Raw genomic sequence first — 25321 nt, 5'->3', positions numbered from 1 at the left:
TTTTCATTCAGATCATGATCTCCAGGTCCTAGGATATAGCCCCAAGTTTGGCTCCCTGCTCAGCTAGGAGTCTGCTTCTCTTTCTCCTTCTGCCTCTCCCCATTGCTCATTCTTTCTTTCTCTCAAATAAATAAATGAAATCTTTATTTTTAAAATTTTTAAAAAAGATTCTATTTATTTATTCATGAGAGACACAAAGAGAGAGAGGCAGAGACATAGGCAGAGGGAGAAGCAGGCTCCATGCAGCGAGCCTGATGCAGGACTTGATCCCGGGACTCCAGGATCATGTCCTGAGCCGAAGGCAAGCGCTCAACCGCTGACCCACCCAGCCATCCCAAATGAAATCTTTGAAAAAATAAAAAACAAACGTTCCTACTTTGGGCCATGTACCACTGCCACCACCGTCATCATCATTTATTTCTTAGAGTTTTTTTGTATTTTCTCATGGCTCTCAAAATAGCCCTGTGACATGAGCAGAAATATTTATAATCAGGGAAATTTGACAAATTAAATTTCATAATAGAAAGGAATAATTATGCCAAGATGGAAGAGAGGTGATCCAAAAATTCTGAATGTGATGACCATGTTAAAGAAAACATTGCAAAGTGGTTACAAAATAATGTTAAGTTAAAGGGAAAAGAATAGAGACTTAAAAGCCTTTTATCAAGTGGAATAAAATAAGTAAAGAAGCATCACAAGCAAAAGAAAAAAACAAATGACCAATAAACATGAAAAGATATTTAACTTTACCAGTTTGTCACCCTAAATGCCTGAGACTTTCTCAGTTTTAGCACTGAGAGTGCAGTATTCTGAGATTTTCCTAAGTCCAGGGCACACCAAAATGATTGGTTACCATACTAGTATTCAAATAAATACACATTAAATCCCTACAGTATTACATATAATTTTAAATTGTTAAAAGATTTTTGGGATCCCTGGGTGGCTCAGTGGTTTAGCGCCTGCCTTTGGCCCAGGGCGCGATCCTGGAGCCCTGGGATCGAGTCCCGCATTGGGCTCCCGGCGTGGAACCTGCCTCTCTCTCTGCCTGTGTCTCTGCCTCTCTCTCTTTCTATCATAAATAAATAAAATCTTAAAATAAATAAATTGTTAAAAGATTTCTATTTTTTTATTTTATGTATTTATTTATTTATTTATTTATTTATCCATGAGAAACTAAGAGAAAGCATGGGACATAGAGAGAGAAGCAGTCTCCTCTCAGGGAGCCCGATGTGGGACTCGATCTCGAAATCCCAGGATCACGCCCTGAACCAAAGGCAGACGCTCAACTGCTGAGTCACCCAGGCATCCCCAATTTTTTTTTTTTCCAAAATTTTTAAAATAGAATATTGGGATGCCTGGGTGGCTCAGCCGTTGGCACCTGTCTTCAGCTCAGGGCGTGATCCCAGGGTTCCAGGATCAGTCTGGCATCGGCTCCCTGCATGGAGCCTATTCTCCTCTCTCTGCCTGTGTCTGTGCCTGTCTCTGTGTCTCTCGTGAATAAATAATAAAATCTTAAAAAATAAAATAAAGTAAATAAAATAAAATAAAATAAAATAAATAGAATATTCAGTGATGGTGAAGTTGTATTACTACAAGATCCCCCTGTACACTATTGGTGGCAGTGCATATTGGCCTAAGCTTTCTGGGGGACTGTATGGCAGCATACATCAAGAACCATAGAGGTGTTCATATCCTTTTGACTTATTAATATGACTCAAAAATCTAACTTAAGTAAGCAGAAATACATACAAAGGCACCTGGGTGGCTCAGTCAGTTAAGTGACCAACTCTTATTTTCAGCTCAGGTTGTGATTCCAAGGTTGTGAGATTGAGCTCCACACTTAGCATGGAGTCTGCTTGGGACACTCTCTCTCTACCTCTGCCCCTGCCTCCTGCACTCTCTCCCTCTCTAAAATAAATAAATCAATCTTAATATATATGCAAAAAAACTTGAAGATTTGAACTGACTTGTTTAACAGTAAAGGATTAAATAAATATGGTTCCCTCATTTGATGGAATACTATGCAACTAATAAGATTGTTCTCCAGAATATATAATTAGGAAAAACATTCATAAAGTATTGAGTAAAAATGCATAAATGAAATATGTATGTTTGATTTTCTTTTAAGATTTTATTTATTTATTTTAGAGAGAAAAGTGAGGGCAGCCCGGTTGGCTCAGAGGTTTAGCACTGTCTTCGGCCCAGGGCGTGATCCTGGAGACCCGGGATTGAGTCCCACATTGGGCTCCCTGCATGGAGCCTCCTTCTTCCTCTGTGTCTGCCTCTCTCTCTCTCTCTCTCTCTCTCTCTCTCTCTGTGTCTCTCATGAATAAATTAATAAAATCTTTAAAAAAAAAAAAAAAAAAGAAAAGTGAGACAAAGCATGAGTGGAGGGGGAGGGGCAGATCCCTGCTAAGCAGGAAGCCTGATGCAGGGCTCCATCCTAGGACCTCAGGATTATTTTCTGTTGTGTCATCTTTTTCTGATGGAGCCATTTTTTTCTTGATTTTCCTTTTTTTTTTTTTTTAAGGTTTATTTATTTGAGAGAGAGAGAGAGAGAGAGCATGAACAGGGGGAGGGGCAGAAGGAGAGGAAGAGAGCATCTCAAGCAGACTCCCTGCTGAGTGTTGAGCCCAACTTGGAGCTCCATCTCATGATCTGAGATAATGACCTGAGCCAAAATCAAAAGTTGGATGCTTAACCAACTGAGCCACTCAAGCACCCCTTTCTTGATTTTTTAATATTTTTTTTATCATATTTCAAAATCTGTATCATCTACTAGTGGAATTTTTGTTTCTTATAATCTCTACTGTAGTTGTGCTTAAATGTGCCACATAAATAGTTTATACTGCTACATTTACCTTCTACCAGCTATAATAGAGGGCTGAAAGCTACTAATAGAAAAAGCAAGGCATATCAGCTAGTTTTTCTAGAATATAACCTTTCTTCAGATCCTTGATGATAACCCTTAATTTGTATCTCTCCCACTCCTTTCCTTCTGTCATGATTCCTAGGTGGTGTATAAGTTGTCATAGAACAGAATTGAGGTTTTTCTCTTCTTGATTATTTTCATTGCTGTTAATAACTATTTGATGTTATTTCTGATATCTTTGTACAATTAGGCACAAGAGAACAGCAACTCCTTAAAGAAGAAGACAAAGTTTGTCAGTTTATACACAAAAGAGGGACAGGACAGGCTTGCAGTCCTGATCCCTGGTCGCCATCCATGTGATTGCCTGGGCCAGAAGCACAAGCTGATCAATAATTGTCTGATCTGTGGACGTATTGTCTGTGAACAAGAGGGCTCTGGCCCCTGCTTTTTCTGTGGTACTCTGGTAAATTGTTTCTTTTATATTTTATTTTACTGACCTTTGGTTGAATATGTAGAAATTGCCACATCCCTGGCAATTTCTCTTTTACTTAGGAAATTTCTTCCCTCAGATTTCTAATAAATTCTAGTAGCAGGAATTTGATTAATCAAACACCCAAGGCTATGTCTTAGTACTGAGGCCTATTAGGGAGAAGTGTTCTGAGTAGATAAATTGTTGAGGACTCTCAAGTCTTGTGCTTATAACAGGTTATTATAGCTTCTATTTCCAGGACACCTTTTTTTCACCTTGTTTGTCTGAGAGAATGACCTCAAGAGTGTGGTAGTAATGACTATCTTATAAACACCCTAATGAGTTGTCTGGAAAACTTGTTTTGCCATTTAGTGGGCTGGCAGAAGCAATGGCATTGGTGTTGATGAAGGCATCCATTTTATATTGCTTTATGTTCCCTTCTCTGATAGGTCCTTTAATTATTCAGTACACTCAAAAAATAACCTGGATGGTGGATGACCTGAAAAATGAAGTGTCCACCATAAAAAATAAATATTCATAAAACAAAACCAAAAATTCATAAAATGGCAATAAATGTCCTCTGATATGGGGCTTTCTCTAAAGAAATTCCCTATAGCTACTGGCAGGAACTTTGTATGCCACTGAGGGAACTTCTAGGCAACTTCAATATTTTCCACTAGATCCTATGCGTCCTTCAGTTCAAGACGCAGAGTAATATAAAAAACATTGGCCTTGAAGTCTTGCAGTTTTATAAACTCAGTATGAAATTGTTTTTAAATAATTCCTTTTATGCCTCCATTCTTACAACTGCAGTGATTTTATAATAAACAGAACTTTTTCTTTGCTTCATGTGTTCATTATTTTATAAATAGGTAATATTTGAAGACAAAGAAATGAAATATGTATAGATAAAAAAATTAGACTAGTTTTCACTGGTGGCACTGTGATTTGCTTTTTCTGATTCTTTCTAATAAGACATCTGCTTATAATTTCTTCTATAAGACTTACATTTCATGATTAGAACTGGAAGGCTTTTTTAAAAAAGTATATTTTTTTCAATATTCTAAATGATGGCAAATCATTGTCATTTGGAGGTAGGTTAGATTTTTTTTTTTTTTTTTTATGAAGTCATTCAGGGACACTTCCAGTGAGATCAGTTTTTTCTATGATTTATAAAAGAAGGGGGAGGGACGCCTGGGTTGCTCAGTGGTTGGGCGTCTGCCTTTGTCTCAGCGTGTGATCCTGGAGTCCCGGGATTGAGTCCTGCATCGGGCTCCCTGCATGGAGCCTGCTTCTCCCTCTGCCTGTGTCTCTGCCTTTCTCTTTCTGTGTTTCTTATGAATAAATAAGTAAAATATTCACAAAAAGGGGGGGGGGGAGTTGGAAAGAGACTAAGGAAACTCATTTGGATATGTGTATTTTTGGTGTGTTTGGATAAAAGCACCAACAATTTCATTATTTTATTTCCATATCTAATGTATAATTTGAGGTTATATTTTAGGTATATCAGGCCAACAAAATTAATGTAACTATTGGATCATGTATCTTGCTCTTATTACTTTATAGGTATGTACTCGTGAAGAACAGGATATTTTACAACGTGATTCAAACAAGAGCCAGAAACTGTTGAAGAAACTAATGTCAGGTAGGCAGTAATCTTCTGATTTTGTTCTAACTGTTCTACTGTACTGATTTTGTTCTGTTCTACAATCGTTTTTTTTTTTTTTTTAAGTTATTAAAACCACATAACAGGGATGCCTGGGTGGCTCAGTGGTTGAACATCTGCTTTCAGCTCAGGTCATGATCCTGGGGTCATGTCCCACATGTGGGTAACGTCCCACATTGGGCTCTACACCAGGAGCCCAGTTCTCCTTCTGCCTATGTCTCTGCCTCTCTCCGTATATCCCTCATGAATAAATAAATAAAATATTAAAGAAAAAAAAAAAGGAAAAGTGGGACACCTGGGTGGCTCAGTGGTTGAGCAGCTGCCTTTGGCCCAGGGCATGATCCTAGAGTCCCAGGATGGAGTCCCACATTGGGCTCCATGCATGGAGCCTGCTTCTCCCTCTGCCTGTGTCTCTGCCTCTGTGTGTGTGTGTTTCTCATGAATAAATAAATAAAATCTTTAAAAAACAAAAACCAAAAAGTTTTATTTAATTTTTAAATTTTTTAAGAATATGATTTTTAAAAATTGAAGTATAATTGACACAAATTGTCATATTAGTTTCAAGTGTACAAGATAGTGATTGACGGTTTTATATGTTGTGAGGTGCTCACAAGTATAATTACTACTATATGTCACCATATGATGCTATTAAAATACTATTGCTTGTATTCCCTATGCTGTATCTTTTATTCCTGTGACTTAGTCATTCCATAACTGGAAGCCAGTACCTCCCACTCCCCTTCATCCTTTTTGCCCACCTCTCCATCCTCCTCCCCTCTGGCAACCACCAGTTCTCAGTATTTATGGGTCTTTTTCTGCTTTTGTTTGTTTGCTTGTTTTGCTTTTTAGATTCCACATATAAGTGAAATCATATGGTATTTGTCTTTGTGATAATTTTTGACACTTAAAATGTATTTGCTGTATTACTTTACCAAAATGTACCAATCTACAATAGTGCAGTGACTAAAATCTGTCACTACTGAGTTTTGACATTTCAAATATTTTTATCTTTATACTTAAATTTTTTATTGAAGAGATTGAACATGTCTGCATATCTTTTCACTTAGGATTTCTTTAAGGTCATTGTTATAAGAAAAGATACTTCTAAGTGTCACGTGACAGGATACAGGGTGGGTTGGACGAGTGCTACCCAGGAGCCTTTGGAGCATGGGTTTGGGGAGGGGAAGGGAAACACAAAAGGCTCTGAGGCTTTTTAAATACAGGGACTCCATCAGGTTTATGAGAGTCTATAAGGAATCTTTTTCTATCTTTAATTAGAGTGATCTTTGTTGGGGCACCTGGGTGGCTCAGTGGTTGAGCATCTGCCTTTGGCTCAGGTTGTGATCCTGGGGTCCTGGAATCGAGTCCCCCTTTGGTCTCCTGCAGGGAGTCTGCTTCTCCCTCTGCCTGTGTCTTTGCCTCTCTCTCTGTGTGTCTCATGAATAAATAAATAAAATCTTAAAAAAAAAAAAAAAACCACTAAGTGTTTTTCTTACATTCAGAACACAAGAATCTCTGTCTCTCTCTAATCTTAAAAGAGAGTTTTGACAGGACTTTGAAGGTCAGCCTTCATTATAGCCTCATTTTCCTAACTCATCTTAGGTCGTTTTTTTTTTTTAAGATTTTATTTATTTATTCATAGAGACACACACACACACACACAGAGAGGCAGAGACATAGAGGGAGAAGCAGGCTCCTTGCAGGGAGCCCAATGTGGGACTCAATCCTGGGACCCTGGGATCACGCCCTGAGCGGAAGGCAGATGCTCAACTGCTGAACCACCCAGACTTCCCAGAGTTAGACTGAAGTTTAAATTTTGCTTCCACCTTCTATTTTATGCCTGAGTAACTCAGTAAGTTTATTATTGTCTCTGAACTTCAGTTTTCTTTTCTGTGAAGATAATATGAACTTTTTTCACCATTATTTATTTATTTTTCTATTTATTTAGTTTCTAGTTTTGCTGTGTGAAAGTACGTTTGTTTGTTTATTTATTTATTTATTTAAAGATTTTATTTATTTATTCATGAGAGACACAGAGAGAGAGAGAGGCAGAGACACAGGCAGAGGGAGAAGCAGGCTCCATGCAGGGATCCTGACATGGGACTCGTGGGACTCGATCCCAGGTCTCCGGATCACACCCTGGGCCGAAGGCGGCACTAAACCGCCGAGCCACTCGGGCTGCCCGTGAAAGTATGTTTAAAGGTCATAGTCAGGGCAGCCCGGGTAGCTCGGTGGTGCCGCCTTTGATCCAGGGCGTGATCCTGGAGACCTGGGATCCAGCTCACGTCAGGCTCCCTGCATGGACCCTGCTTCTCCCTCTGCCTGTGTCTCTGCCTCTCTCTCTCTCTCTCTCTCTCTCTTTCTCATAAATAAATGAATAAACTCTTTTAAAAAATAGAAAATAAATAATAAATAAAGGTCATAGGGCAGCCCGGGGGTCCCAGCGATTTGGCCTTGGCTTTGGCTCAGGGTGTGGTCCTGGAGTCCCAGGATCAAGTCCTGCTTCAGGCTCCCTGCGTGGAGCCTGCTTCTCCCTCTGCCTTTGTCTCTGCCTCTCTCTCTCTCTCTCTCTGTCTCTCATGAATAAATAAATAAAAATAAAGGTCATAAGGCAGCCCCCATGGCGCAGCGGTTTGGCGCCACCTGCGGCCCAGAGCATGATCCTGGAGACCCTGGATCGAGTCCCACGTCAGACTCTTTGTATGATGCCTGCTTCTCCCTCTGCCTGTGTCTCTGCCTCTCTGTGTGTGTGTGTGTGTGTGTCTATTATGAATAAATAAGTTAAAAAAATCTAAAAAAATAAAAAATAAAAAATAAAGGTCATAGTCAGGCCTATCCAATAAAGCTGTTCGTTTATAACACATTTTTATATTGTTGAACATTTGGCACCCTTAGTGATCTAAATTTTCATACTGGGAATGCCTGGGTGGCTCAGCAGTTGAGCGTCTCAGGGTGTGATCCCAGAATCCTCTAGATCGAGTCCCACATCAGGCTCCCCACAGGGAGTCTGCTTCTCCCTCTGTCTATGTCTCTACCTCTCTCTGTTTCTCATGAATAGATAAATAAAAATCTTTTTTAAAAAATTTCCATATGGGAAGAAATAGATCCTAATGTATACTGAGAACCGATGCTGTGTCAAACCATGCTTGATAAGTAAAGCTTGACTTGTATATTTATTTTTTATTGAAGTGAAGGCTGTCAGCCATCTGGTGTAGAGCCAAAGCTTCTGATATTTTGTTCTTTGCTGCCCAGTGATACAACTAATTTATATTATAGGCTGACGCCATTTGGTTTCCTTATTGAATTTCAGGGACGGAGAATTCTGGAAAAGTGGACATCTCTACCAAGGACCTTCTTCCTCATCAAGAATTGCGAATTAAGTCTGGTCTGGAGAAGGCTATTAAGCATAAAGACAAACTGTTAGAATTTGACAGAACTAGGTATGATGTAGTTAGAATAACAAATGCTAAGAAATAGACTGATTCACAAATTCTGGCCATTGATATGTTTTTAGGGTGGAGTATGAAAGATTCACAGCAAAACAAGAGCTCCACTGCATATGAGGCCTACATCTTGTCTTTTAATTCATGTTTGAATAAGGTAGGCTCCCACCAATCCAGCAACGGGATCTTACCCTACAACATTTTTCAATGTTTGGCAGATTCTAGTATTCCCCCCGAAAGTTGATTTGGTTTAACAGAATTCTCCGGTTGTCCCGCTTGGAGCCATTCATTCCATCAGTCAGCATATGTCAGGGTGCCTACTGTGTGTAGGCTGCTGTGCTGGGCTCTGGGGAATCTGTAAGGAATGGCATATGGGAGAAAGTAGGTAGTGGCTTCTCATGGGAAGGCATGATTTACCCTTCCTTCCCTTTGACGCTAAATTTGTTTTCTGATTTAATGATCAGTATATTAAAATGTCCCTAAATTGGCTTTTATACCCCTACATTTTTATCATTTAGCCCATTGAATTCTGTTTAGGAGACAGTTTCATTGATTTGTTAATTCTATTTTTTTATTTCTTTCACCTTTTTCTTTTGGATAAAATATGTATTTGAGAGCCAGTTAGTGGTAGAAAATGTTTAAATAGGATTTATATACTCATTTCTCAAAAAGCTGAGAATCTATGAGGGTCCTTGGAGAACCCTGAATCTCTTATTTATTGTAACTGATCTAGGAGTCTGTTCCTGGCATTTATAATCCTTTGGTTAGACACACTTTCTTCTAAACTGTTTGCTATGAATCTGAGATAGAACTTTGAAAGCTCTTTCTTAAGTAAGCCCATCACAAGGTTTGGAACTCATATTCACTCTTAATCCTTTAAATATCATTTCTGTCCCTCCCTAATAAAACTTTATCATTAGAAATAGAATTGGCAGTAGAGTATATTTCTTGGTAAATGGAAACCAGAAGGGGGTCTCTCCCTGCTGATATTGCCCCCTTTTCTTATGTGTTCCAAGGTACCAGTTTCATTATTTAGGTTCACACAGAGGATCAATTTTCTCCTGAGCTCTCTGAAATTTCCACTCTCAGACTACTTTAAAACTTGTATAATGCTAGCTGTGTCCTGAAAAATTGAAATCAGTATTTAAATCTGATTTCAGTATTTCCTTGTACTTGTGTGTATCACTGATTTGTAATTATGCACGAATTCATTTGTGACTGGATTTGTACATTTGGAGCAGTCACTTAACTTCTGTGAACCCCAGGTTCTATTATCTACAGAACAGGAGAGTTGGATCATCAAAATTCCTTCTAGTTCTCAGTTTCTTCTTTGGTATGGTCTTAGAAATAGGCCTAGATTATCCTACCTTGTAATTTGACGCAGTGTTTTAGTGAGAGACTAGAGATAAGTTTGGGGGGAAGGGAGCAGAGACTGACTTACAGTAGTACAGTAGTAGGATGTTCTAAGAAAGTCATTTCCGGATCGAACTCAATTTCTAAGGGAAAGGGCAGCAATTGGGCATAGCAAGAATAGACTAGGCCCCAATTGTAAAGGGACTAGGATATTGAGTAAGCTGCCAAGAGATGAACTCAGATGCAGCAAAACCAGGTGGAAGCCCAGTTATGGCCGGACTAGTAAAAAAAAAAAAAAGGACAGTGGGTTATGATGCTGTGTTTTTTTTCTGCCTAAGAGTGAGATTAATTTTAGGAGCTGAGCTGAGCCTGCAGTTGGGATAAGATACATGCAGAAGCTGGGAACCAAGCAGAGCTTGACCTGATTTTGTAACTTTTTTGGGCATCTCTATTTGAGGTAATAATCTTCAGGATAGCAAGTCCCTCTTGACCCAGTTGACATGTGTTCTTTTTTTTTCCTCCTTAGCATTCGAAGGACCCAAGTCATTGATGATGAGTCAGATTACTTTGCCAGTGATTCTAACCAGTGGTTGTCTAAAATTGAGCGGGAGACCCTGCAAAAGCGAGAAGAGGAGCTGAGAGAATTTCGACATATGTCTCGGCTCTCTAAGAAAATCACCATTGATTTCGCAGGCAGAAAGATTGTGGAAGATGAAAATCCACTAGCAGAGTATCATAGCAAGTAAGTGGGCAGCACCAGAAAGGTTTTGGAAGGGAGAAGTTTGACTGTAAAGGATTTGCCCCCTGTCATGGATCTATTATTTTTATTGATTTAAAAAATAATATATTCATTTGGAATAGAAATATATAAGAGTAGGTAAGAAAATTTTGAAAATGCACAGTAAGGGGAACTTGTCTTCTAGATATTTCCTGTAGTTTGATAAAACAAAACAAAACAAAACAAAAAAAAACCTTTTTAAAACCATGAGGTACAGGCTGCTTGGGTGGCTCAGTTGGTTAAGCGTCTACCTTTGGCTCAGGTCACAATCCCAGGATCCTAGGATTGAGTCCTGTATTAGACTCCCTGCTCAGCAGGGAGCCTGCTTCTCCCTCTACTCTTCCCCATGGGTTGTGCTCATTCTCTCTCTCTCTCTCTCTCTCACAAAAATGAAACATTGAGGTACAGTTTGGGCCTGGGGAAAGATCAATGAAAAGTAAAGGAATCTAGAAACAAATCTGCACTGTGTATACTTGTGTCTACACATGTGTAAATTAGTAATTGAAACAGGTAGCATTTCTCTCTTCTTTAAAAATATTTATTTATTTGAGAGAGAGAGAGCGTGCAAGCAGGTGGAGGGGCAGAGAGAAAGGAAGAGGGAGGGAGAGACTCTCAAGTAGACTCCCCACTGAGGGAGATATCTGACACAGTGCTTGATCCCAAGCCCCTGAGATCATTACCTAAGCCAAAATCAAGAGTCAGACACTTAACTAACTGAGCCACCCAGGCGCCCCTGAAACAGATAGCATTTCTAAGTAATAAGGAAAATGTTAAATATATGATGGGATGATTGGATGCCATGTTGGAAAAAGCTACATTATATCTCTACTTCAAACCACACTCTGATAATAAGTTTGACTAAATAGTCAAATATAAAAGAGACAAAAGGATCAGAAATAAAGAAAGAAATGAAGGGGAATATAGGTATAGTCTTGGTGTAAAAAAGCTCTTTCTAAGCAAGATACAAAACCCAGAAATCAAAAAGACAAGATATTTTATTTTATTTATTTATTTATTTTTTAAAGATTTTATTTACTCATCATAGATATAGAGAGAGAGAGTCAGAGACACAGGCAGAGGGAGAAGCAGGCTCCATGCAGGGAGCCCGATGTGGGACTCGATCCCAGGTCTCCAGGATCGTGCCCTGGGCCAAAGGCAGGCATTAAACCGCTGGGCCACCCAGGGATCCCAGATATTTTAAATAAAGTAAAAAAAACACTACGAAACTGAGAGAATACCATAAATGTTTTTAAGTCAAAAAGGGTTATCTATAGTATATAAAGATGTCCTGCAAATTGAAAGATACATACAAAATAATCCCGTAGAAAAATGAGCAAAGCCTAAGGACAATTTACAGGTGAGGAAATACAAATAGCCTATAGGTGTTTTTTTAAAATGCTCAACTAGTTAGAGGGAAATGCAAATTTTAAAACATAGTGTATCATTAAATTGGCTGAAGTAAAAAAAAATGTGTATATAAAATATCGCATAATCTATGAGTATAGGAAAATGGATATGCTCTTTTACTGTGGATGGGACTAGTAAAATGGTATAGCCTCAAAGCAAAGTAATCCAAAAGTATGGATTTGGGGTGATTATGATGCATCAATGTAGGTTGATTAATTTTTATAAATGTAGCACTCAAGTGAGGAATGGTTGATAATGGAGGAAGCTATAGATGTATGAGGGACAAGGAATATATAAGAAGCTATAGATGTATGAGGGACAAGGAATATATAAGAAATGTGTGAACCTTCTGTTCAGTTTTGCTATGAACTTAAAACTGCTCTAAAAAATAAAGTTTAGGGACACCTGGGTGGCTCAGCGGTTTAGCGCCTGCCTTCGGCCCAGGGCGTGATCCTGGAGATCTGGGATTGAGTTCCGCATCGGGATCCCTGCATGGAGCCTGCTTCTCTCTCTGCCTATGTCTCTGCCTCTCTCTCTCTCTCTCTCTCTCTCATTCTGTCTCTCATGAATAAATAAATAGAATCTTAAAAAATAAATAAATAATTAAAAAAAAAAAGTTTAATGAAAAAATTTCCATCATGGCCAATTTCACATTTCCAACATGAAGTCACTGAACATAGAGTTCAGAGATAGGGTATTGGCGCCAGCATAGCACTGAAAAGAAAGCACAGGATCTCACTGCTTTCTATTTTGCAAATGACATGGATATCTCTCTCTCTCTCTCTCTCTCTTTCTCTCCCTCACCCCCTCTTTCTCTCTGTTTTCCTCCCAGCCCCTCCTCAAATACACACAACCAGATATTTGTAAGCATAGTAATGCTTTCCACAAGGTCCAATCCTTGGTCTTCTCTTTCAGATCTGGCAAATCCATCATAGAATTTTCCTAAACAGAGGATATTCTCTCCATAAAAAAAATTCTACCATTAACTTCGAAATAATTGTTAGTTCTTACCTATTACATACTTGATACAAGGATATTAAGAAAAAAAGTATTTTTGGGTGATGGAATTTTTCATTTATCGCCATCAATTTTTATTTTCCAGTTATAAATTGCCTTTATTATAATAACTTTATTTTTATGTTCAATAACAAATGGTATAGCCTTTTAGAAGTGAAATTGAACAGTATCTCAAATTGTATCTTAAATTATGCATATTTTTTGACTTGTCAGCTATAAACAGGTAGCAGAATGCTAGTTTCTTCAACTCTCTTTCAACATTAAAAAAAAATTGCCCATCTGACACATGCAAAATGGTATTTATTTCATCAAAATTTTTATTCACATTTTTTTGCTTTGGTTATATGCTAGTAATTCTGAATATTCTAAAAATGTATTGATTAGCTATTTGTATTACTTCTTTTATAGATTCTAGAGTTGTAGATACACTTCCCATTTGTTATGTCTCAAATCTGTTTCCTTCCTTCAGATCCCACTATCCATCCCTCCATTTTATTTAGACTCACCTATTCCCTCAAAAATTCTTGTTATTCTTTTTCTTTTGCCTTTAGCTTTATACCTGCGTTTCTGCTGTTTCCTTGGTTTGGAAATCTTTCCCCCAGTCTTTGCCTTTGAAATACCTACCTACTTGATACAACAACTATATCATAGTAATAGCTACGTCTTTCCATGTTTTGTTCATCATCTTCATAGCTGTCTTAAACCTGCCATTTGGAGTCAGAGCTTCTTGAAGGCAAGACCATGTCCTCCACACCTTTTTTTTTTCTTAAGCTCCACATTGGGCTCATTGCAGGGCTTGAGCTCATGACTCTGAGACCAAAACCTGAGCTGGGATTAAGAGTCTGATGCTTAAACGACTGAGCCACCGAGGTGCCCCTCCTCCACACTTTTAAGTTGCCTTGCATGTAAGACGTTTCTAACAAATCTCTCTTTAATTCTGTTCAATTAAATTATATTTAAATGGCCTTTCCTACTGGTAAATGCTTTTCATTATGTTGTGCCTCACGATTACCATTATCCACAGACATTTGTCAAGCATCTGGCAGGGACTTGGAGTACAGCAGCAAGTAATATAGAATAAGATACGGTTCCTGCAAGACCTGTGAGCTCTTACCAACCAATGGGATGAGTTCTGTAGTCTTTAAATGAATAATCATTACATTCTTTTGTGAGTTTAGAGCCAAAATAAATAACAAACACTTTAGGCACAGGATGACATGGGCTATATTTAATGACTTTTTAAATAGTAAATGTTATAGGACTCCAGAGAAAGGCGTAAGCACTTTTGTGCTGGACCAGTAGAGGGCCTCATTAGAATTTCTGGGCCTTGAAGCAAGGATAGAATCCAGGACAGCAAGGAGGAGTAGAAGGAGACTCCTGAGTGGGCAGAGTACTGAATATGTTGAGTAAATAGGCTGCTACAGAATACTCTTCTGTGGGTCAGACTATTTCTAGGCAAGTTTTCTTATCTTGGCATTTTTAGTAATCTTGTTAAACAGATGGATGATTGTAGTATGCCCTACTTATTTTCTTAGTGTTCTGGAACTTTTACTAACTCATAACCCTGAGGGTTCTTGGAGAGAAGAGAAGGAAGTTGGTGGTGTGGAGTAGGGAAGGTCATCCATGGACCCTTCTTTGAATTTCAAATTTTATTACTGTTGAAATATTTTATGTTATGGTAAGTAAGGATATTCTGAGCATAGAACATTACCAGTTATTCCATCCTTTGATTTGTTATCACAGACTAGATGAGACAATACAGGCAATTGCCAATGGAACCTTGAACCAACCACTGACCAAACTGGATAGATCTTCTGACGAGCCTTTGGGAGTTCTGGTGAATCCCAACCTGTACCAGTCCCCTCCCCAGGTTAGTGGACCTTTGCTCTAACTGGTAATGAGAGGAGTTTGGGCCCAGATCCTTATCCTTTCAAGTGTGCCTGTTTCACAGGCTTTAGATACCAATCTGCTGTTTCAACACAACCACCAACCTTATTTTCTGGTCCCAGTTATTTTTCCAATATTTTGCAGCACTTCTAACAAGTTGACCTGTATTATCTTCTTTTCCCGAGAGGGTTTTTTTTTTTTTTTTAAGTTTGTTTAAGAAATTTAGACAATCCCATGGTCTTTTTGCTAATGGTCTTTTATAGAATATGGGTAGTCCCAGAGAATGGTATTTTAAATTGATACGTTAACTCTTGTCGTTCATTTCTCCATTGTACATTGAGTATCTACTATATGCAAGCATAGTAGTAAGTGATAAACTGTATACTACTTCTATCGTCAAACAACTACTACACTAGCAGGGGAAAAGATTACATAAGCAGCCCTAATACTAATAAAGATATAAATAAGGTATGGTGGAAACCCAGAAGAAAGAAATGCTGCTTCTAGTTGAGGAGAATAAGAGAGGCTTTTCTAGGGAAGCTATATTCATTAAAAGTAAGTATTCAAGGGATCCCTGGGTGGCGCAGCGGTTTGGCGCCTGCCTTTGGCCCAGGGCGCGATCCTGGAGACCCGGGATCGAATCCCACGTCGGGCTCCCGGTGCATGGAGCCTGCTTCTCCCTCTGCCTGTGTCTCTGCCTCTCTCTCTCTCTCTCTCTGTGACTATCATTAAAAAAATAATAATAATAAAAATAAAAAAATAAAAAGTAAAAATAAAATTTCCATTTGTTAAAAAAAAAAAAAAGTAAGTATTCAAGAAAATGGATGTTGGGGATGGTGGGAAAAAAAACATTCCAAGCAGAATAAACTGTAAGAATAAAGAATGGGTACATGTAAGTATGGCCTGTATATTTATGGAAAAAGGAATTTAGGCTGCTTAGATAATACTGATCAAAGGGATTATCCTGAGAAACAGAGTTAAGTGTAGGTAGGTAGAACCAAATCACTAAAGAATTAAATGTTCAGCAAGTTTTCACATTTTTGTTTTGTAAGTAAATGTGAGCCATAAAAGGTTATTATGGAAAGAGATGCAGTCAGAGCAGTGCTTTAGACAGCCTAACTGGAGATACTTGTTCAGCACTATATGCATGCCAGGCTCTTTGCTAGGTGCTAGGCAATTAAAAGTTGTAAAGGCCCAGGTCCTATCCTTAAGGACTTCAGATTTACTGAGAAGACATGTTTGAGTACAAGTAATTTCAATTCCTTAAGATAGTTGCATATAACACTATATGTTAATTATACTTCAATTTAAAAAGAGATAATTGCAATGATAGACACATGTTGTGCATAGAGTAGGACTTCAGAAAACAGTTCATAAATGCACTAGAGGAGTCACCAAAAAAATAGCGTTTGAGAAAAGATTTAAAGGATGAATAATAATTTCCAATGAGACAAATCTAAGGAGGGAATTCTAGGTAAAGGTACAAGATGTACAAAGGCTCAGCAGCTTAGGAGTGTTGTAGGTTTGGTAGAACCAGAAGTAAATAAGTTTTGTTAGACATTGAGATGAAAAAAAAGTTAAGATGGACTAGTAGGTATATTAGTTTCCCAAGGCAGCCATAACAAAGTATCACAATTAGTTAGTTGTGTTAAGACAAAAGAAATAATTCCTTCACAGTTCCATAAAACCAAAATCAAGGTATTGGCAGGGCCACACTCCCTCTGAAGGCTCTACGGGAGAATACTTCTTTGCCTCTTTGAGCTTTTGGTGGCTCCAGGCATCCCTTGATTTGTAGCTGCATCATTATGATGTCTACCTCCATTTTCACATGGTCTTCTTCCCTGTATGTTTTTGTCTCTAGATATTCTTCACTTTTATAAGAGGAAGTCATTGGACTTGGGGTCCACCTAGCATGACCAGTCACTGGACTTGGGGTCCACCTAGCATGACCTTATCATAATCTGATGACTTCTGCAAAGATTATTTCCAAATAAGGTCACTTTCACATGTCATGGGTAGACATAAATTTTAGAGGGGATGGTACTCAGCCGAGTACAGTAAGCCACATCTTGCCATGAAAGCCTTTAAGTCTCAGGCTAAGGAGTCTGGTTTTATTCCAGAGCAGGTGAAGAGAAGTCCTTGGAGAATTTTAGCAGAATATTCACTTGACTTCATGCCTGTATAGAGAACATGTTGGAAAGGGGAGTAAGACTAGAAGCAAGTAAATTCCTGAGAAGGTTATTGCAGTAGTACCGTGGGGAGATGATGAAGGGCCAATTTAGTGTTGTAACACTAGTTGGGCAGCAGATAGTTATTTAAAGGCTAAAAATGTAGATGAAGAGACCAGTTAGTAGGCTTTAGAATAATATTATTGAAAGATAAGAGATTAATTTAGGAAAGTGGCTCTGGGAATATAGAAACAGATAATATAAACTGGAACTATAGTAAAGAAAACAGAATATGTACCTCAGAATTGTTCAAATACCAAAACATTTATGAAATCACTTATTTCTCCTCTGTATTTGCGTTAAGGACTTCTTTTTTTTTTTTTAATTTATTCAGAGGCAGAGAGAGAGAGGCAGGCAGAGAGGCAGAGACACAGGCAGAGGGAGAAGCAGGCTCCATGCAGGGAGCCCGATGTGGGACTCCATCCCGGGTCTCCAGGATCACACCCCAGGCTGCAGGTGGCGCTAAACCGCTGCGCCACCGGGGCTGCCCAAGTTAAGGAATTCTATACCTGTGTAGTGTTTAATGTATTCTGCTTTATGTTTTTTTTTTAAGATTCATTCATTCATTCATTCATTCATTTATTTATTTATGATAGACCTAGACAGAGAGAGAGAGAGGCAGAGACACAGGAGGAGGGAGAAGCAGGCTCCATGCCGGGAGCCTGACGTGGGACTGGATCCCGGGACTCCAGGATTGCACCCTGGGCCAAAGGCAGGCGCTAAACTTCTGAGCCACTCAGGGATCCCCCCTGCTTTATGTTTTAGATAGCTATTTATGTGTTTGTCTTCTTTTTATTTTTTTTATTTTTTTTATTTTTTTTATTTTTATTTTTTTTTGTGTTTGTCTTCTACTGGGATTATAAATTCCTTGAAAGAAAGAAATGTATTTTTTTGTATTTTATATGCTTTTCACATAGTCAAGTACTCAATAAATATATTTTTTAAGATATGATGCAGTTGATTAGAACCATAAATTTTTTATTACAGAAGGATTCTTAGAGATTAATTTAGTCCAACCCTCTCATTTTATAGTTGAGAAAACTGAAACTGTTAGAGGTTAAATGATTGCTTAGAGTCTCTAAACTACCACTCTAGTTGATTTTTTTCTCCTATAAATTATACACCTCCTCACCATCTTGTGAGCTAGAAGAGATGCTGAAAAGGTGGAGTTTGTGGATCTATGGGTAATTTTTGCTCTTCTAAAAAAAAAGCCTTTTTCTCATGTCTATTCAGTTTTGGTAGATAACAGATCCAATTATCTTTATAATTCAACAGGTATTTATTAAGAGCCTGTCCTCTCCTTTCCCAACCCTTAGTACCTAACAACCCCATATACACACCCTCTTGTGAACCCAGTAGGGTAACATTTTGGGGAGAATGGGGGACAACTGACTCTCTGGATGAGTGTAAGTAGAGACACCTCTTAGGGAGGGTGGGCTGTCAGTTCAGCTCCTCACAGCTGCCTCTGTCCAAAGGAACTGCTCCTATTTATAACCCATTTAGTGTTCCCCACACTGTGAGCTTTCAGAGATTAAATCTGTACAAAAACCTGGAAAAAAAATTTTTTTTAGTAAATAGTAAAAGCTATTTACTGAATAGCTTTTTTTAAGCCTTTTGTTTTTGTTTTTGTTTTGTTTTTGTTTTTGGAGCAGTCTTCTTGTTCTCAAGAAACCTTAACCTTTGTCATTCTGTGACAGAATTACTCCCAGTTTCCTCTATTATCTCTGTCTTCTACTTTTCTCTTTATGTGATGGGAGCCCTGTTTCAGTAGTGCTGTCCTGTCTTTTTAAGGACCAGATTATTCATTTCAGGGCAAGAGAATATGTCACGCATCCAATAGAACTGCTGCCTGTGATGGTATCTGTTTGGCCTTATCATGATGCCAGCATGCGACACTGCCCCTAAACACATGAAAAGTGTGTGGACCAAAATGTTGAACCTTTGTTTGATGGAATTAATGTTTGGAAATTGCCCAAACCAACAGGGATCATTAATAAGTATAAAGTAGAAATAGTTACAGATGTTGTACTTAGTCTACTAGTTGTGTTGTTGCTGGAATTAGGAAGCTATGGAGATTTCAAAATTCTAATTATCTTTTAAGATGGGACCTTTGTTTTCATCCCTACGACTCCAACTGAACTTTTACCTATTAGCTTTTTTGGCCTTGTTTCAAAGATGGAATAAACTTTAAGAAAACGTGCCCAATGTGATTTCTTCATTATTAGCATTCATCTCATTTTGCTTATCTGTCCCAGGTTCTTTCCTTGTCAGACAGAACTGTATGTTTGGTTTTTTTTTTTTCTGTAGTGGATAGACCAGACAGGTGCAGCCTCACAGAAGAAGGCTTTCCATTCAGCGGGATCAGAACTAGAATTCAACTCCTATCGGCACCAGTTGCGAATCCAGGACCAAGAATTTCAGGAAGGCTTTGATGGTGGCTGGTGCCTCTCTATGCATCAGCCCTGGGCTTCTCTGCTTGTCAGAGGGATCAAAAGGTAAGGTGGAAATGAATCTTGGCAGTGGAAGATTCTACAGTGATATAAGCTTGATTTAAAATTATGGATTGGGGGGATCCCTGGGTGGCGCAGTGGTTTAGCGCCTGCCTTTGGCCCAGGGCACAATCCTGGAGACCCAGGATTAAATCCCGCGTCGGGCTCCGGTGCATGGAGCCTGTTTCTCCCTCTGCCTGTATCTCTGCCTCTCTCTCTCTCTCTCTCTCTCTCTGTGTGTGTGTGTGTGTGACTATCATAAATAAATAAATAATTTAAAAAAATAAAATAAAATTATGGATTGGGGAGGTGCCTGGGTGGCTCAGTTGATTAAGCCTCCAACTCTTGATTTTGGCTGAGGTCATGATCTCAGGGTTGAGGTCGATCCCCAAGTTGGGCTCTGCGATGGGCATGAAGCCTGCTAAAGATTCTCTTTCCCTCTCCTCTCTATCCTACCTACCCCACCTCTCTGTTTCTTTCTCTTTAAAAAAAAAAAAATACAGATTAGAATTCGTTTTCTCTAATCTGGTGATGATTTATAATATTCTTCACCACATAGAACCTTAAGCAATATAATCATGTATTGATTTGGTAGTGGTGTTTTTACTGAATAGCTTTAAAAAAAACTGAGGTTAACTGAGGTTAAGGATCCTAGTCATAGAAAGAACAGAATACCACTTTTTCATCTTTGGAAGAAAGTCTTTGGACAAGACTTCTCTTGGCTTTGCCTTTGTAATATAGCACTTAGAAACAATAATGGTTTGATCCTATTTGAAATTCAATGTTTTTATGCCTGTTTATTAATTTTTTTAGGACATCAGCCCAACTGTGGTTTTGTTTTTCTATCATATATCTATCTACCTAATCTGAGTAACCATATAAAGAAACTGTTTTACCACAAATTACTTTTCTACAAAAAATGCAGGACTTAGGGGATCCCTGGGTGGCGCAGCGGTTTGGCGCCTGCCTTTGGCCCAGGGCGCGATCCTGGAGACCCGGGATCGAATCCCACATCAGGCTCCCGGCGCATGGAGCCTGCTTCTCCCTCCGCCTGTGTCTCTGCCTCTCTCTTTCTCTCTGTATGACTATCATAAATAAATAAAATTTAAAAAAAAAAAAAATGCAGGACTTAGAGTTAAGTAGAAGTATTACAAAGTTGAGTCATTGTACTTCTTAATGATGGTCAGAAGTTAATGTTCTATGGCTTCACGTTTCTTCTCAATTCAATTTTTAAAAATAGTTGTTTTGGAGTGCCTGGTTGGCTCAGTTGGTAGAGCATGTGACTTTTGATCATGGGGTTGTAAGTTTGAGCCCATGTTGGGTATACAGATTACTTAAAAATCTTAAAAAAAAAAAAAAAGTCAGGGTACCCGAATGGAGTCTCACATCAGGCTCCCTGCATGGAGCCTGCTTCTCCCTCTGCCTGTGTCTCTGCCTCTCTCTCTCTCTCTCTCTCTCTGTGTCTCTCATGAATAAATAAATAAAATCTTAAAAATAATAAAATCTTAAAAAAAGATGTATTAGTTTATTTTTTTTTAATTTTTATTTATTTATGATAGTCACACACACACACAGAGAGAGAGAGAGAGAGAGAGAGAGAGAGGCAGAGACACAGGCAGAGGGAGAAGCAGGCTCCATGCACCGGGAGCCCGACGTGGGATTCGATCCCGGGTCTCCAGGATCGCGCCCTGGGCCAAAGGCAGGCACGAAACTGCTGCGCCACCCAGGGATCCCCTGTATTAGTTTAAAGTATACAACATAATGATTTAATATATATGTATATATTTTTTAAATGATTTCTCAATAAGTTAATACCTATTACCTCACATAGAAATTTTTTTTCTTATCATGAGAACTTTTAAGATCTCCTTTTTTACCAGCTTTTATTTATTTAAACTTTTTTTTTTTTTTTAATTTATTCATGAGAGACACAGACAGAGAGAGAGGCAGAGACACAGGCAGAGGGAGAAGCAGGCTCCATGCAGGGAGCCCAACATAGGACCTGATCCCGGGACTCCAGGATCACGCCCAGGCCAAAGGCAGTGCCAAACCGCTAAGGTAGCCACCCAGGCTATCCTCTTAGCAGCTTTTAAATGTACAATACAATATTGTTAACTATAGTCACCAGCTGTACATTACTTCCCTAGGACTTAATTATCTTATAACTGAAAGTTTTGAGACTATCTTCACCCATTTACCTCTGGCAACTACCAATTTGTTCTCTGTATCTATGAGTTTGGTTTTTTTTTTTTTTTGATTCCACATATAAGTGAGATCATACAGTATTTGTCTTTTTCTGTCTGATTTAGCACAATGCCCTCAAGTTCTATCTGTGTTGAAAATTAAATGACTAAATTTCCTTTTTATGACTAAATTATGTTACATTGAGCATATGTACCACATTTTCCTTTTCCATTCATCCATCAATGAACATTTGATTGTTTCCATGTCTTGGCTATTGTAAATAATGCTGCAGTGAATGTGAGGGTGCAGATATCTTTTTTTTTTTTTTCCTTTCTATTTTGTCTATTAGAATTTACTATGCCTGGGGCACTTGGGTGGCTCAGTTGGTTAACTGTCTACCTTAGGCTTTGGTCATGATCCCAGGAGCTACATGTTAGGCTCCCTGCTAAGCACTTCTGCCTCTGCCACTCCCCCTTCTTGTGCTCTCTCTCTCTCTCTCTCAAATAAAATCTTAAAAAAAAAAGGAACTTACTATGCCTAGGCAGTGTCCTAACTCATAACAGTAATAATACCTTATATTTAAATAGATTTTTTTCAGTTTTAAAAGTAATAACCATGAAATATATCAGGCCAATGTTATTACAGTCTTGCACAATGAGCACTCTTAGGTAAGTAAAGATAAAGTAGCTTTCTCTGAATTACAAAGCTAGTTTGTAGCAGAGATAGAACTAGAGTTCAAGTTTTCAGAGTGTTTTTCCCACTCTCACTGTGTAAACTTCATTCATTTTTCTTCTGAAAAATTTTTTTATTGGCATTTGGGATCAATCATTTCTACTTTGGTGTCGTCATCATTAGCTGTGATTTCCTTTCTTCATTAAGGTGTGTTACTGTTACTATTTTCCTCCCCTCTTGAAGGTCAGGCCTTCTTGCTTTGGCTTGTAATTGTTTTATAGTTCATATGTGTAGTGCCTTTAGAACAAATGCATGTGAATCTGCTTCTGCTCCAGGGCAGCTAGACCTTCAGATACCTGTTTTTCTCATTCAGTTTTCTGCAATTTAGTTATCTTTTCCATCTTCCAAAGTAGAAAACTAAACAGCTTGCCTTCTCCTGGGAGAATCAGAATGTTTACATTTCTCTCATCCTATTTTGGATCTGTGTTATTCAGATTTTGTTACTGAAAAGAACAGATGAGCAGCATCCAGCCCACAATCACTAATCCCACAGAAATAAAATGGATGGTTCTGCCACATTTGTGAGACCATTTTCCCAGTAACCCTTCAGGTTATTTGGTGTGGAGAAATGAAAGATAATGATTCATTCATTTATTGATTACCTGCTATGTGCCTGGCACTCTTTCAATTCATCTGTATTATAAAATGAAGGATATGAGAAAGTCCCTATTTCCCATTACAAGAATAGTATAATACGGGTATGTTATCAAGATGCTTTATTTCATTTGGTTGGGACTAAAAGAGGAACATCCTTCTTCTTTTCTTTTTCTCTTATTTTTGAGTATAGTTGACACAGGTGTACAGGTTAGTGATTTGAACAAGTTTATCCATTATGCTTTGCTCCCCACAAGTATAGCTACCATGTGTCCCATTATATTGCTACTATAGAATCATTGTATTCCTTATGTTCTGCTTTTTATTTCCATGACTTACTCATTCCATAACTGGAGTCCTGTATCTCCCTCTCTTCCTTCACTCATTTTGCCGAATCCCTCCTCCCCCAGGAACATCTTTTTGTCATCCTTAGAGAGTAATTAAATTCTCTTGAATGCATTGTTATTCCACTTACAGATTCTTTCAAACTAGTCAAGTTGTTTAATTATCTACAAAGAACATAATCCTTTATAAAATACTTAGCAAATATAAATGAATGTGGTTGCAATTTAAAGAGTGAAGATGATAAGCATTTTCATTTCCTTAAATTCTATTAAGTAATAATTATAAAAGTACTGTTCTTAGAGATTTGTGTGTTGGTGAGTTTTTTTCTGTTAGGTTAGAGAACAAGTAGCAAAGCTTCTAAGAAAAGGTTAGCCTTTGACTCAGAGAAGAGCAAGGAACAACTTAGATGCCTTGAAAATGTAAGATTTGGATGGTAGAAGTCCCACAGCTTTTAGGCTAGTGAAAGAAGGCTTGTGAAAAATCCAACTCTGAGTTACAGCGATTGAGTAAAAAGTAGGACCTGAAAGAGATAAATTGTCTTTGTACTGATGAAGGAAATGCCAAAAACAGGGTTCATACTCCAGTGAGGGATATTGTATGTTTTTCACACAAAATACCCCTCTTTGTGAGATATCTTCTATAGATCTCTTGGTTCAACTAGATGATTTGCTCTATTAAATGAGATTCTCTAGGATATTAGAATTTAAATCCTTCCTACTAAATTTTTATTTGTTTTAAGGGTGGAGGGCAGAAGCTGGTATACTCCTCATAGAGGACGACTCTGGATAGCAGCCACAGCCAAAAGACCCTCCCCTCAAGAAGTCTCAGAACTCCAGACTACATACAGGGTTCTTCGTGGGAAAGGTAACAGTCATATATTTGCCGTTCAGTATTATTTGATGGAGAAAAGTCATTGTCATTGATGTTCATCTTCTTTAATTTCCTTCTTCCTATGACTTTCTTTTTCCTGGGGGGTGGTGAGAGGGACTTTCATCTATGTATATGTTTATTTGTTTAGTGGCAGATCATAGACAGCTATTCAAAGATCAATTCACCAAAGAGTGCAAATAAAAATATCAGTTCCCAACACCAGAGATCAACCAACTAGTTTTAATTTTTAAACATTTTTTTAAAGTAGGCTCCACACCCATCATGGAGCCCAGTGTGGGGCTTGAATTCATGATCCTGAGATCAAGAGCTGAGCTGAGATCAAGAGTAGGACACCTAACTGACTTGAGCCAGTTTTAATTTCTTTTTTTTTTTAAGATTTTATTTATTTATTCATGAGAGACACAGAGAGAGAGAGAGAGCCAGAGACATGGGCAGAGAGAGAACCAGGCTCCATGCAGGGAGCCCAGTGTGGGACTCGATCCTGGGACTCCAGGATCACGCCCTGGGCCGAAGTCAGGTGCCAAACCACTGAGCTACCCAGGCGTCCCGAGCCAGGTTTAATTTCATCTGAGGAGATTTTTTCTTCTCTTTTTTTCCCCTTAAATTGTGAGAACACAATGACTGCTGTAAACCTAGGATCTTAACAATGGGAAGAACAACCACAATAAGAATTAAATTTTTAAGGAAGTAACCCAAATAGACATCTGCTGTGGAATTTGGACAGGTCAGAGTTGGTTGACTTAAGCAGTGTATTTTGGGAATCTCCCCAACCACATCAAGTTTGGATTCAAAAAACCACTGCTGACCCTTAGATTTCTTGTTTTTCTTCCTCTTATCTAACTTATATGGTTGTTTTGAAGGTAATATGAGAGGATAATTACAGAACTACCTTTAATAGTTTTTAGGAAACCAAAGTTTTTCGGAATCAAAAGTGCATGTTTCCTTAAAAGCACATTTTTCTTTTTT

General features: G+C 38.4%; 1 protein-coding gene across 2 annotated transcripts in view; it reads left to right on the top strand.

Moving 5' to 3' along the window:
* The window catches only part of TRIP4 (thyroid hormone receptor interactor 4), a 60253-nt gene that overhangs the window by 6463 nt on the left and 28469 nt on the right, over window positions 1–25321 (top strand). For both annotated transcript variants that reach the window (XR_005986261.1, XM_041745651.1), the window contains exons 4-10: window positions 3123–3335; window positions 4908–4986; window positions 8318–8447; window positions 10330–10545; window positions 14749–14875; window positions 19428–19615; window positions 24204–24328. Coding sequence is in view for 1 of the 2 variants with exons in the window: in XM_041745651.1 (XP_041601585.1) it covers window positions 3123–3335; window positions 4908–4986; window positions 8318–8447; window positions 10330–10545; window positions 14749–14875; window positions 19428–19615; window positions 24204–24328 (1078 nt within the window). In the remaining variant the exon portion in view is untranslated. The remainder of the gene's footprint in view (window positions 1–3122; window positions 3336–4907; window positions 4987–8317; window positions 8448–10329; window positions 10546–14748; window positions 14876–19427; window positions 19616–24203; window positions 24329–25321) is intronic.

The sequence above is a fragment of the Vulpes lagopus genome, chromosome 2, assembly GCF_018345385.1.
Source record: "Vulpes lagopus strain Blue_001 chromosome 2, ASM1834538v1, whole genome shotgun sequence".
NCBI classification, from domain to species: domain Eukaryota; kingdom Metazoa; phylum Chordata; class Mammalia; order Carnivora; family Canidae; genus Vulpes; species Vulpes lagopus.
The sequence above is the reverse complement of the archived record's forward strand: the minus strand, read 5'-3'. Positions and strand labels throughout refer to the sequence as shown.